We start from the raw sequence: 12,302 nt of genomic DNA on the forward strand, positions 1-12,302 counted from the left end.
GTTTGGGGCTCTTGGTTCGTCAAGCAGCTCATGGGTCACGCACCATAGCCTCATAGGACTGAGATGCAATGACTTTGTGGGTACCGGTAATGCGGTCATTTAGAAAAGCGATCCTGTCAGCTTTTCTATTACCGGTATTGTGGTTTACGTACATGGAAGGAGAAGAAATGTTGAGTAAAATAAAATAAAAAAAAGCGAACACGGAGCCTACATAACAATCATAACATGAATGCAGGCTACACCCGGGTACCCGGCCCCAACTATTTTGTCGATATGGCCAAGACTACAGTCTTGGTCCTACGGCTACGCACGTACCATGATGTAGATTATAATACACAGGACCCTGTTGTACTAGATTTTTTTAAATTCTTGTCCTTTTCGCGCACCGTAGACCTTCGTCGTCACGTCAGTGCAGCTAGCTGTAGTGGGGCGCCGGTACGCGGTGATGGGAAAGTCAAAGCTACACACAAGCAAGCGTACATCTTGCTACAACCAAGAGTGGGGTTATGTAGTTTCCGGTTGGTACATCAGTGGTTGGTACATCAGTGGTAGTCGTCTGGTCCGAGCAAAACCTTTCTTGAGCGACTGGCTGCAGTGTTTGCCATAGTAAAACGTGATCCTGTTGCTACCCATCCCACTAGACAGACACCGTTGCCGGATTACCTGATTACCTGAATACCTTCACCGCAGCCCGTTCGTGATGCTTTCAGTGGCAGCCGCCAGTCCAATAAGATGCTTTCGTCATTCGTGAAGTGAAAACTAGCCTGATTTCAACTACGGTTGAGTGTGGAGTGGCACGGGAGAAATGCGAGATGCACATGGCGAGATGCACATGGTGAGAAGAAGAAGAAGTACACTGTCGTATTCTTAGAAAGGGAAATATTTTGTTCATCCATAAAAATTATGAATCATGTACTCAAATTATTATTTTTGGGACAGTTCAGTATGTTCAGAAATAGAGCATGTACAAAGTGATCCAGACGACCTTGTTGGATACGAGGTGAGGTGTGTTTGAGTATGGCGGCCTAGAACAGGAGTGGACGATCAGAGTGCCTTGAACAGCCTTGAGAATATTGAGTGTTGATGCTCACTTGGGTCAGGGTGACGCAATCGACGTCACCGTATCACCATACATGGCCGTACTCTGGCGAGACACACAAATACTGCGCGTGCTATGTAGCAGCTACATCAACTGATCCGTGTTTACACTGTTTAGTCAGTGCTAATGTCAAACAGACCTGGCTGCTCCATGTACAAAGCCAGAACAGCCGTACCATACTCTGTGAGAACAACATTGAACTCGTTACAATACTGTGATATAACACGTGAAACGCTAGCGTCCCTGCTCCAGATCTGCATAATCAAACACATCAGTACGAGTACAATTACATTGTACAATGTACTGATCCTGTGGCTGACGGTCTTTAAAATTCAGGTGGAATCCTGATGCAGCTGTATTTTAAACCCAACTACCCAGGAAATTGTTATGCTGCAATTTTGTTCTTAAAAGCACACATATTTGTACGCAAAAGTCGTTGTTTTGGCAGAATCAAGGGGTCATTTTTGCTCGGCTATTACTTATAAGCACTAGTGTACAGTATTATATGGATGTATCCTGGTCCATAAGATGCTTGCGGCCTTTTATGGGTGTAGCGGCCAGTCTTCGTGCACTTTCATGTGTGCTGGTATGGTCTGCATGTGCATTCCCTGCCAGACTTCTGCATGGGCATCAATTGTATGTATCGATGTCAATGTGTCAACAGAACTGGTAAATTATGTACAATTGCGCTCGGTGAAATCCGACCCAAAGTTCAAAACTGGCGCCCTACATGTAGACCAGTTCTGATTACATCACTGTATTCATACATGTGTACGTCCAGCCGCATTCACACCGCTTTCAAGGTGTCAAGGGCCGTGCAATTCGAGGGCGCTAAATATCCACTTCGGGTTGGATTTCAACGAGCGATAATGTTATAGACGGCCCGATAGTAGCTGAAATTGAGTATTTTTTTGCAGTTTGTTCTTATTTACCACATGTGCATATATGGGGACGTGTGTTTAGGTTCGGATTCTAAAAGTACATACTTGCATTATCACACAGATTTGGAGTCTGACAACATTGTGTTGCAACGGGTCCAGTGATCCCCTTGTCGTCATGTTGAACTAACTCTTGTACCGGATCTCTCCTGTCGTGAGTTCCTGTAGTAGGCCTCTGCCCCAAGAGTGTGCAACTGCCTGCACAGCCGCTATCCAGTGCTCCGACGGCAGTACTTCACATCACGTGACGTGCATGTAGTTCCAAAGGTTGCGCGGGCAAACAGGGCAACTGCAGTGCGTTTAAAGATATAGACGCGTGATTTTAAGAAAACCGTTAGGCCAGCATCTATACCACATAAAGCCTGTGATCACTTTGTGCATTAAAATTTCAAAATGGGGCGTTTGCTATCCGATCGCTTAAAAAAGTATACGAGAATAATTGAGGGAAGGACTTGAGCAATATTCGGAAACAATTCTCAAAATGCTCCAGCCCAATGTGAAATATTATTTCAAAAATACTATGCGTCTATATTTTTGAAATGGACTGTAGTTACTTGACCACAAGAGAGTTGAACCCAACGCAGGGTGGCGAAGGACCCTGCATCTATCGTGCACAGGGTGCAAATAATGTGTACGGGTCCGTCACGTGATGTGAAGTGTCAAGCCATTGCAGACCCCATAGCTGGAGTTGCACACTCCTTGGAGTTATGTACTCAGTCTTGCTAATAGACACAAGCTAAGTTGCTAATTACGTGCAATGCTTGTTACCGCGAGGGTGGGGCCATTTGGCACAAGTTTGCAGATGCGCATGCACAGTTCAAGGTTCCTTTTATCGCACATTTTATACGGGAATCGTGTTGACAGGTATTGGTCCTGGAAGAACGCTCCAATTAGGCAGCACATGTGTATTCTCAATTATGCCGTATTCTGTCCTCACAGAATAACGCTGACAAATTCCTGGACTTATGTGCACAAGTATGCAGACACAGGTACACACGGTCCTCTTTCACCTTTCCGGGTGTGTTGATTAGCGGTGGCCGCAATGATCTGCCTGCGACCTGCCCATTCACTTTTATTAATTGTTCTAAATGGTGCAAGGAAAGTGGTCCATTTGTTTGTACTTCAAGTATCTTCTTTACCAGTGGCTGGAGTGTAACTTGTCTTGCATAAATACTGATGTCGGGTACCCACTTATTTTTGCTCCCATTGCTGTGCCTGCAGGGGGACCTCAGCAACATTGGCAGTAGCTGCCTCATGACTATAGCTGTCGCCTCTATAGGTAGCTGCTGCACAGTGCTGCTGGCGCTACTGCTATGTATCAAACGCAAAAGCAAAGGCGACCAGCCGGCTCCGCGGTCGACAAGCATCATACGACCAAGCGCATCTAAAGCCAATCATCAGCACCTTGGAAATTATACATCCCTGCAGAGTGCAGACAGTTCAGACTGCGTCTCTGCCGGCAACCAGCCGCCACATCGCACTGGAAAAGCCTCTTCAGAAGGGGAAAGTATCGACATGGCAGGATCATCACAAGCTCCTCTTGAGGTGCACATCCACGACTGCCAAGGTGAGAAAGATGTGAACGACGCGACATCCAGAAAAGGTCAAGAAACTGCATCCGTTACCTGTGAGGCTTCATCAGATCGCAGGCGAGATGGGCAGCCGGTAGAGGTTGCGAAGAAAGAGTCTCTGTCATTCGACGATCCTGTGTACGCGCAGCCTAAAAGGCGAGGAGATGTCTTCACACCTTCTTCGCCTACATTACCGGCAAAAAACCATCCCCATAACAAATCCATAGAATCCTTGAACGCATCCCGTCCACCGAGCACTTCACCAGAATCCGGCAAAACCAGCCCCCTCTCTCTGGTACTGGGTTGTAAAGCTACTGATTATGAAATGGTCGCCAGCGGTGCACTTTCTAAATATGCACCTGTGGACGCAAGCTCTGCACTGTATGTGGGAAAGTCGGAGAGTGAGCATGCATATGCTTTCCTTGATAAACAATCTAGACAAGCTGGGAAACATTGCCGGCTATCTCACAGTGGATCTGGATCACCTGGAATATTGGCCGCAGGGCTTCCTACGAAAGACGGGAAAGTGGGTCTGCGAGATGCCCCGCATTTCAACTCTTTGCAAGATGTATATGCGGGCACTGTGGATGACTCTGAGGCATACGCCAAGCTCGAGGGAAACTATGCATCTGTGCCGGATATGGATCTGTCCTCTTACTGTTCAAATAGGGGCAAACAACCGATTATTTGGTCACGGCGAAAGTTGGCCCACCGCTCTAGTACTGTATCGACAACAAAGTCAACTTCTCCATTGGCTCACAAAGACCCTCCTTCGCTCGAATCAGCGCTAGAAGTTGTTTACGCGATGCCGCACCAATCAATAAGCTCTCTACCTGATTTACCCTTTTTTTCTCAGGACAGCGTGGACTCTGGCTGCGGTCAACACACTATCCAAGAACTACACTCTGGGAAAAGCTTTAATAACAGGACTGAAAGCACTGACATAGGTGATTTGCCCAACTACGCCAAGCCAAAGTTAACTGGATTCCCTTCAGGCCCTTATGCATTGCCAGATTTTTCCACCGATCCCACACCAGCGGACTCCCACAAGATGATGATAGCAACATGCGCCTTGTACTCTTCACCTAATATCATCGAGGAGGCGCCTGGTGGATCTATCGAGTACATGGCAAATAAATGCACTGAGGTGAATGGCTCAGTGGGGATGCAAGTGATGCAACAGGATGATTCCATGGACGTGATTTGTGACGCCCCACCTTCATCCCGCGGTGAATTGAAAGAATCACTGCCACCTGTGCTAGTGACTAAATCACTTCAACTGCAAGCAACGTTAACGCTTCCATTATCGGATGACAGTGGGGATTATTCTATCCCAGCCGATTGCGTTCAGAGTACCGCACCTTCCATGGGTGATCGTTCAGTGAGTATTGAACATGCCCTCAACGACAATCACTCTCTCATGCTTAGGCGAGCAGGGACAGCCCAGTCTCGTGGCTCTCTGGAGAATTTGGCGCTGGCATATCCCGATGACACATATGCAACGCCAATAGACGCCCTCTTTCAAGCTGGTACGCATAAAGACTCCATAGCAGCCCCAAGCTCACCAGCAGGTCGGCGCAGGAGAATCACTTGCACCTCCACTGTGTGCCTTGAATCATCAGGCTCTGAAAGTGAGGACGATGCAGAAGGCTTGTATTCGCGTCCGGCTGATTGGGTGGAGGACGATCCGTGTGAAGTCAGTTGTGAGTGATTGGTGCTGCACTATCTATCGGGTGCGCCTAACGCTTAGTGGAGACATTTGGACATCTTACTTTATAGGCACTGTCGGCAGATTCAGTGATGCTTGCTGTACATAATACGCTTTGTGCATGTTATAGCGGACCGTGAGTGTTATGACTACAGTCACCGTTGTGTTGCTCTGTGCATGTTTGTTGTGAGGTTGTGGACCATATAACGGCCCACTAAAGTCAAAATTATTATTTGTTTTGACCTATAGCGCATGTAACCATTTTTTAATAACAAAGCTGTGCATGGAAGTAGTTCTTTTATTTAACTGGATGTTCATGATGTTTATAGCCAGACAAAAGTCTGAGTGTATTTCTCAAATGTTTCATGATAAGATGATCTAGCTGCAGAACTAACTCACTTCTTGCCCCCATGAAGCCGCATTTGATCATAATACATGATCTGGACAGTTGTAGTGATTATATTATCTTTTGCTGCCAGGATGATAAAGGCAAGCGGATCAATGACTGCATGCATGCCCCCCCCCCCCCCGGCTAGTCTTTCATTTTATTTTCATGACTCTGAGCCGCCAGCATGGTCACATGCTATTTCTTTCCTTGCCAATTCTTGCCTGTTTCACATTATAATTCCTGTTATTCATACCCCTGCCCCAGCATAGGATGACAAGGAAATGCTGTCTTCCATCCCACACTTCTGTCTTTCTTTTCTGCCAATGCCGGATTCACTGAGTCACCATTGGAGGCACTGCCCTTTCAATAGACACCCGGGCCTCGGGTCTATGCCTGACGTTTACAAGCCACGCTCCAAGTTTGTACATGTATGTGGCAGCTTCCTGCTTCTTGGTTGTTGCACGGAGCTGCAGTGTTAACATCAAACACTGTAATTTCTCCTTATTCATGTACCTACGTTTCCCAGGTGCCAATTTCCCCAGCACTGATCACAGGGATGTGGGCCGCGCTGCAAACACTGCAGTGAGGACTGATCACGGGTGTGTTCGGGATATCACAAAATTAATGGAATAGCGATATATATACATGTACCGGTAGTAGTATGAGTTTGCAATTTGGTTCTCAAAAACTGTTATAATTATACAGTACATCAAGTACAGTTGCGCTAGGATATACATGTACATGTACATGAGCGCGCCTGACGAGTCTCGTGTACATTTACGTAACGACAAGCATTACAATGTAGAACAAAGTTGTTCATGTGTCACCAAGAGTACATAACCCCCTTGGTGTCACTATAAGTATACAAAATGTACATGTAAAAAAATTAATAGCAAGAGTACATACATGTAAGCTATTCTCACTATGATAAATAGTGCTCTCATCAGACTCCATTGTCCGTATTTGTTTTCTATGTATCAGGAGTCCTACAAACAAAGCCAACCATTTTTCTTGGAAGGCGAATATAATGACATTGTACTACTGTCTGTAGTACCGGGTTTGTACAACTCGTGGGTGTGTACATGTAGTAGTAGTGCGTGTACCCAAGGTCAGAGTCCGGGCCATGTGCAAAACCAAAACCGGGATAAAGATTGTGACGTCAAACTGCGGGTTCTTTCTGTTCTGATCCAGACCAGATGACTGACGTGTCCCCCCGCCCCGTCCCCCCCCCCCCGGGCCCTGGAGCGGCTGATTTCACATCTGGGCCGTGTGGCACTTGTGTGCATGTACGTGGCTTGTTTCGTTTGCACCGCGACACTCTGACAGCTTGAACAAGACAAGATTTTCTGCTGAGGAAAGTAAAGTTTCACTCTCAGCTTTTGGTGAGCTGTTTGTACGATCACGCCAAACATTAGTCTTCCTTCGTTGGTATGTTCGTCGCGATGTAGATAGAAGATGGTTCTTACACAAGAGTATCGTGTTTGCTTGCCAGTATCCGTGGACGAGGTGAGAAGGCAATGCTACCCTCCCAACAGTCTGACAGTTGCAGATTCTTGTGGAAGTAATAGTTATGATCTTTCTCCCTTCTTCATGTGCAAATTCGTTTGATGTAATTTCCTTATGTGTCCAGTATCGTATCGGACAGTTGTATATGATTGCCAAGCATAGCTTGGAGCAAAGTGACGAAGGAGATGGCGTGGAAATCGTAAAGAACGAGCCCTGCGAGGATCCTGTTCATGGCACTGGGCAGTATACGGAAAAACATATCCATATATCAAAGTGAGTGCTTTGTTGAACACTCTTGGTGTATCATGATCTTTGCATCCCGGTATAATCATGATCATGCTGATGATGGCGCCTGCTCGCCCAAGTCCCGTTCACCGGATACTGTACATGTAGAAGGTGTTCACTTTGAAAAAGTATTTTTAGGCACTGCTTATAAAAAATGTCCTGTCAGAATTTAGCCTTTAGGAATTTCACTGACATTACCTAAGGAATGTGCCCATGTGTTACACTTCTGTCGACAGAAGGGCATGATCTTCCACGTGACTGGGATCCCATGGTGGAGGGGTTGAAACTTGACATTACTAGCAACATATTTAGCAGTTCCATGAAAGCTGTGACCACTGACTCATAGAACGCCCGCCGAGTTCGCAGTCTGATCACAAACACGAACGAGTACAAGACTTTTCACCATCCCTGCTGCTGTCACTCGTACACAAGCACCTCACAGTGTTTCATCGCATTCAGTTTTGTTGGCGATGCAAGGTGGGCGTATTCCGGACACACATTGCTCGATATTGATATTTTCGGCTCTACTGGTAGTCCGTCCCCACCGAAAATGTAGATAAATTCCTCGGATAGTTTTGCATAATTATGCAGAGAAAAAAACATCATAAAGGCTGATTCACAATACGACTTTTTGCGACACGACTTTCAACACCTGCGACGAGCTGCGCCAGCGATATACGTTTCACAATCTTTTTGGTGTTTGCGACGTCCCTGTGCACTAGGGGAGCGCTTGTGCCACCACAGGAACGGTTGGACTTTAGGCTCTTGGCCACCATCAGCCGTTTTAAAAGCTCTGAAAGGCTTATTCTGAATGCATTCAGCTACTTTCACCCCGTTCTCAAAAGCAAGAAGCGCCATGCCATACTATGTTCTACCATTTTTGGTATTATTTGGACAGTGCAACTAAGAGTATACAATTAGGTACAACTGGTACAACTCACTACAACTCTCTGAGTTGTAGTTCAATGTGCTGTCCTATCAAAGTTCATGACGAATGAACCTCCCGATCCCTTCCCTTGCGGTCTGACCACTTGCTCCTTTCAGCACAAGCTGCTTGCTTGGTGTGACCCCGGTCTCATACTAGTACATGTAGTCAGGTCTTCTATAGGAAAGAAAGTATCTGGCAGTGACACATGAACAACTTTGTTCTACATTCTAATGCTTGTCGTTACGTAGATGTATACACATGTGTTGTACATACTTCTGCAAGTCTACACATTTTATTCACCACTGAGACGTTGAAGCACAACTTTCGTGCATCTGTACAGCTGTGTAGTACGGTCTCAGTATCACGTACAATTTTCTTGCGCATTTTCATGGATAACTTGGGGTTTGTGCAAACAAATGAAGGCACAGATAAAGGGCAGTAACAAGGAAAACTGCAGAGGAACGAAAACTGCAGATTTTCACGTTGTCCCGTGGCACGGGGTGTTAGGATGAATGAGCTATGTTTAACTCGCACCCACTCCCACTCAAGCCTTTGTCTTTCTTATTTTGTCGCATCATACACAGCAAATTGCCAGGGTGGATCCGTCCTTTCATCCCCAAGTTTATTCACATCATTGAGAAAGCATGGAACTATTTCCCCTACACGCTCACAGGTTAGTCTATGATATTCCGGATTTACAACTGATTGCTATCAGCCGAGTCGAAATGTTGCACGTTGAATGCATGCTCACAATGTGTGTGACTGTACACTACGTACCAGTGTGTCCATGCCACGCGATGTCATCTAACTAATATGTGTTGTGCGCATGTTGTGTTTTCTTTCGCTGCCTTCTGTCTGGAACAACCTATCTTCAGAGTATGAAGTAAGTTGAAAAGCACAGCACATCTCTAGATTCTGTGAAACATTGTCAAGAATACCTGCCCCTGGTTGTTGTTGTATTATAAGTGGTGCTGCATTGGCATCAACGGCAGCAACAATGCCGCCAAGATACCGATATAGCCTTTTCATAAAGTGATACATTTGGCTGTTATGGGCCGTGCTCTCATCAGATGTCCTATCTCTGCGGTGTCTTCACATCGTGAGAGATCTAGTGCTCTTCCATCTTTATCTGCACACTTGTACCCCAGCCTTTTTGTTTACCATGATGATATGTACTAGTATGCTGATCCTACTCTCTTGCCTGTTCTTATTTGCAGTGCTCCGTTGTACCTCGGTTTAGCGTGAAGGTCGAGACGCGTTATGAAAACAATAACGGCTCGTCGCCCAATGTAAGTGCAGTGTACCCCAATGGCCACTGGGCCATATCGGTCTATAGTTACTTACAGTTTCTCGGTGTTTTCAGGCTAACCGCGAGTCTCCAGACGTTGTAAGCCTTATTGGCTTTTGTCTTGGGTGTCATGATTGGACTTTGGGGAACACGAAAATACCTTTGTCTGAAGATAATTGACCGTCGTCTGCAATGAGATTATGTTGTGTAGTCATGTCCTCTCTATCTATCTATCTATCTCTCTATCTATCTCTATCCATGAAATAGGAACTGTATCAGTATTGACCGCGCGTTCATTTCTGAAAAAGCATCTGGAAATTCGCATTGCATCTTGTACTCCAGCAATGCTTTTCAGCACATGATGGTGTATACTGGCTCAGCTTATTCGGCCTGCATTGCTTGCGTTGTGGTGTGTTTGCAGGCATTGAGCGTTCCCGAATCCGGTCTCGACCGGCCTGTCCATTTCCTGGACATTGCCCACGATGAGGTTGCAGAGAAGAGTTACAAGGAGGAAGAGGACTGTCGCGTGTTCAAGTCCAAGAAGACCGGCCGTGGCCCGCTGTCTGAGAAAGACTGGAAGGATCACGTGTCACCCGTCATGTGTTCCTACAAGCTCGTGACTGCGACGTGTGGAATCTGGGGTGTCCAGGGCAAGATTGAGAACAAAGTCCACGAGGTGAGATCTACTGTGTGTAATGTATGATGCCTTTTATTTTATTTTCAACGCTGGTCTTAGGACTTACTAGTACAGAATATGTATGCAGAGAAGGGTGTGGCGTGCACGCTCGTATCGACATGCCAGCACCCTTTTTTCTCAGAAATAAGTCAAGAATTATGTACTTAGTAGGAGTGTTCACAGTTCAGAATGTATGCCCTTTACGGTATACGCATATAGACTTTATATTGGCAAGTGTGGTGAAGTTGTAATGATCTGTATTCGCTTCCCTTGTTCTCCCTGTGTTGCTGCAGCAAATCCGTGAGATTCTACTGCTGGGACACCGACAAGCATTTGCCTGGATTGATGAATGGCATGGTCAGTTGTTCTTTGTTATCATTTCCAAAATAATGTTTGCCTGTTCATCAGCTAGGACTGGGCAGTATATAAAGACTTCACGCCCTGATCCCTTGTAGCAGTCTGGCAAGTTTACTCCATCAGGATATTCTTCTGCCCATATTACAATGGATGTGTTTCTCTGAACTCTGCTCACTTTGATACAGAGAAACGTGTATTGTTTCTCATGCACGTGCAGGAGCGGTGGCTATGGTGTGCTAACTACTGTGCCAGCAGGGTTGCACATCCTTACGCTGCAGGCTCTCCTCAATGGAGAACAAAATCCTTCTGACTCTGGGTGTTTTTGACCGATGTTTGAATACCTATACTTCTTTTAGTGCATTGTCGCTTCAATCAAAAAAGTGCGCAACAGTGCATATGTGCTGCGTAAAAAAATGTCCATGGTAGCATTTTGGTGTTGACGTACGTCATCATGAATCTTTCATTGCTGGATGGCCCATGGCCCATCATACAGTAAGTTTACCAACCAAGGAACTTATCTGTAAGGCGACAACGGGAAACGTCCGTGCCTTCTTTATCTACCGTACGACAAGCAGCAATGTGCCACAAAGTTTCCTTGCTGGTATGGTAAAATAGCTATGTGTACCAGTGGGAGAGCATATCATGCATCACAATTGAGTCAATAACCTCGACAACAGCGGGGGGAAACTTTACATTGAGCTCCTTCTTTTTGAGCCGCACACTCTGATCTACTATAATCTCTATCTCTTTCTCTCTCGCTCGCTCTCTCTCGCTCTCTCTCGCTCTCGCTCTCTCTCTCTCTCTCTCTCTCTCTCTCTCTCTCTCTCTCTCTCTCTCTCTCTCTCTACTGCTGGCACCTGGTTGGGTATGTGTGATGGCTTCACTTACCCATTGTTTCCTTCATTTTCGTTTGCACTGTGTGTGTGTGTGGTTATTGTTGCTTTGCTGTTGCAGGCATGACGCTTGATGATGTCCGTGAGTATGAGAAAAAAACGAATGAGCAGACAAATGCGAAAACAACTGGAAAGTAGGGCCACTGGAAAGCCTTAATTCTTCACTCACATAATTATGTAAATCCTTCATCCAATGAAAATCATAGTTCGTTTTATTATATTTGAATAGAAGCCCCATCGAATCCTTTGATATAACCGTTATTTATTAGTATTATGGCTCTGCCACTCTGATCATGCAGACAACTGTGTTGCCTGCCTTGCTACTATTGTTTGCAATCCTCGCTGACAGGGTTTACGACTTAGAAAGTCATGTCTAAGAAGTCCAACGCTTATCGCGTGCAGCGATGCGAATGCTTCTTTCTTTCCTCCCTGCTGCCATTTAAACTCATGTTGGTCCTCCTGTCCTCTCTTTCTCTCACTTGTTTTTGGCATTGTGCCACAGCTTTCTTTGCTGAGATGTCCAAGAGTTTCACGTTGTAGTTGAGTTGATTTATTCAGACTGTTGCATAGCTTTTACAGTCTCATACTTTGTTCTGGGTGCAACGCTGAATGTGACTTATAGGCCGTGCATGACTTGGTCCAATTTCTACTTCGTTTTTGGCGTA

At 45.8% G+C, this 12,302-nt stretch overlaps 2 protein-coding genes across 2 annotated transcripts; both read left to right on the plus strand.

Annotated features, from left to right (window-relative positions):
- Positions 1–538: 538 nt before the first annotated feature.
- LOC135813993 (uncharacterized) lies at positions 539–6,079 on the plus strand. Its single transcript, XM_065327039.1, has 2 exons — positions 539–835; positions 3,259–6,079. Exons 1-2 carry the CDS (start codon positions 806–808, stop codon positions 5,317–5,319), a joined length of 2,091 nt encoding a protein of 696 aa, XP_065183111.1. The 5' UTR covers positions 539–805; the 3' UTR covers positions 5,320–6,079.
- Positions 6,080–7,018: 939 nt separating this feature from the next.
- Positions 7,019–12,223, plus strand: LOC135813994 (cytoplasmic phosphatidylinositol transfer protein 1-like). Its single transcript, XM_065327040.1, has 8 exons — positions 7,019–7,210; positions 7,335–7,483; positions 9,008–9,096; positions 9,299–9,306; positions 9,641–9,712; positions 10,133–10,387; positions 10,681–10,744; positions 11,699–12,223. The coding sequence occupies exons 1-8, from the start codon at positions 7,160–7,162 to the stop codon at positions 11,773–11,775; spliced, it is 765 nt and encodes a 254-aa protein (XP_065183112.1). The 5' UTR covers positions 7,019–7,159; the 3' UTR covers positions 11,776–12,223.
- Positions 12,224–12,302: the final 79 nt, after the last annotated feature.

This window comes from Sycon ciliatum, chromosome 4 (genome assembly GCF_964019385.1).
Source record: "Sycon ciliatum chromosome 4, ocSycCili1.1, whole genome shotgun sequence".
Taxonomy (NCBI): Eukaryota; Metazoa; Porifera; class Calcarea; order Leucosolenida; family Sycettidae; genus Sycon; species Sycon ciliatum.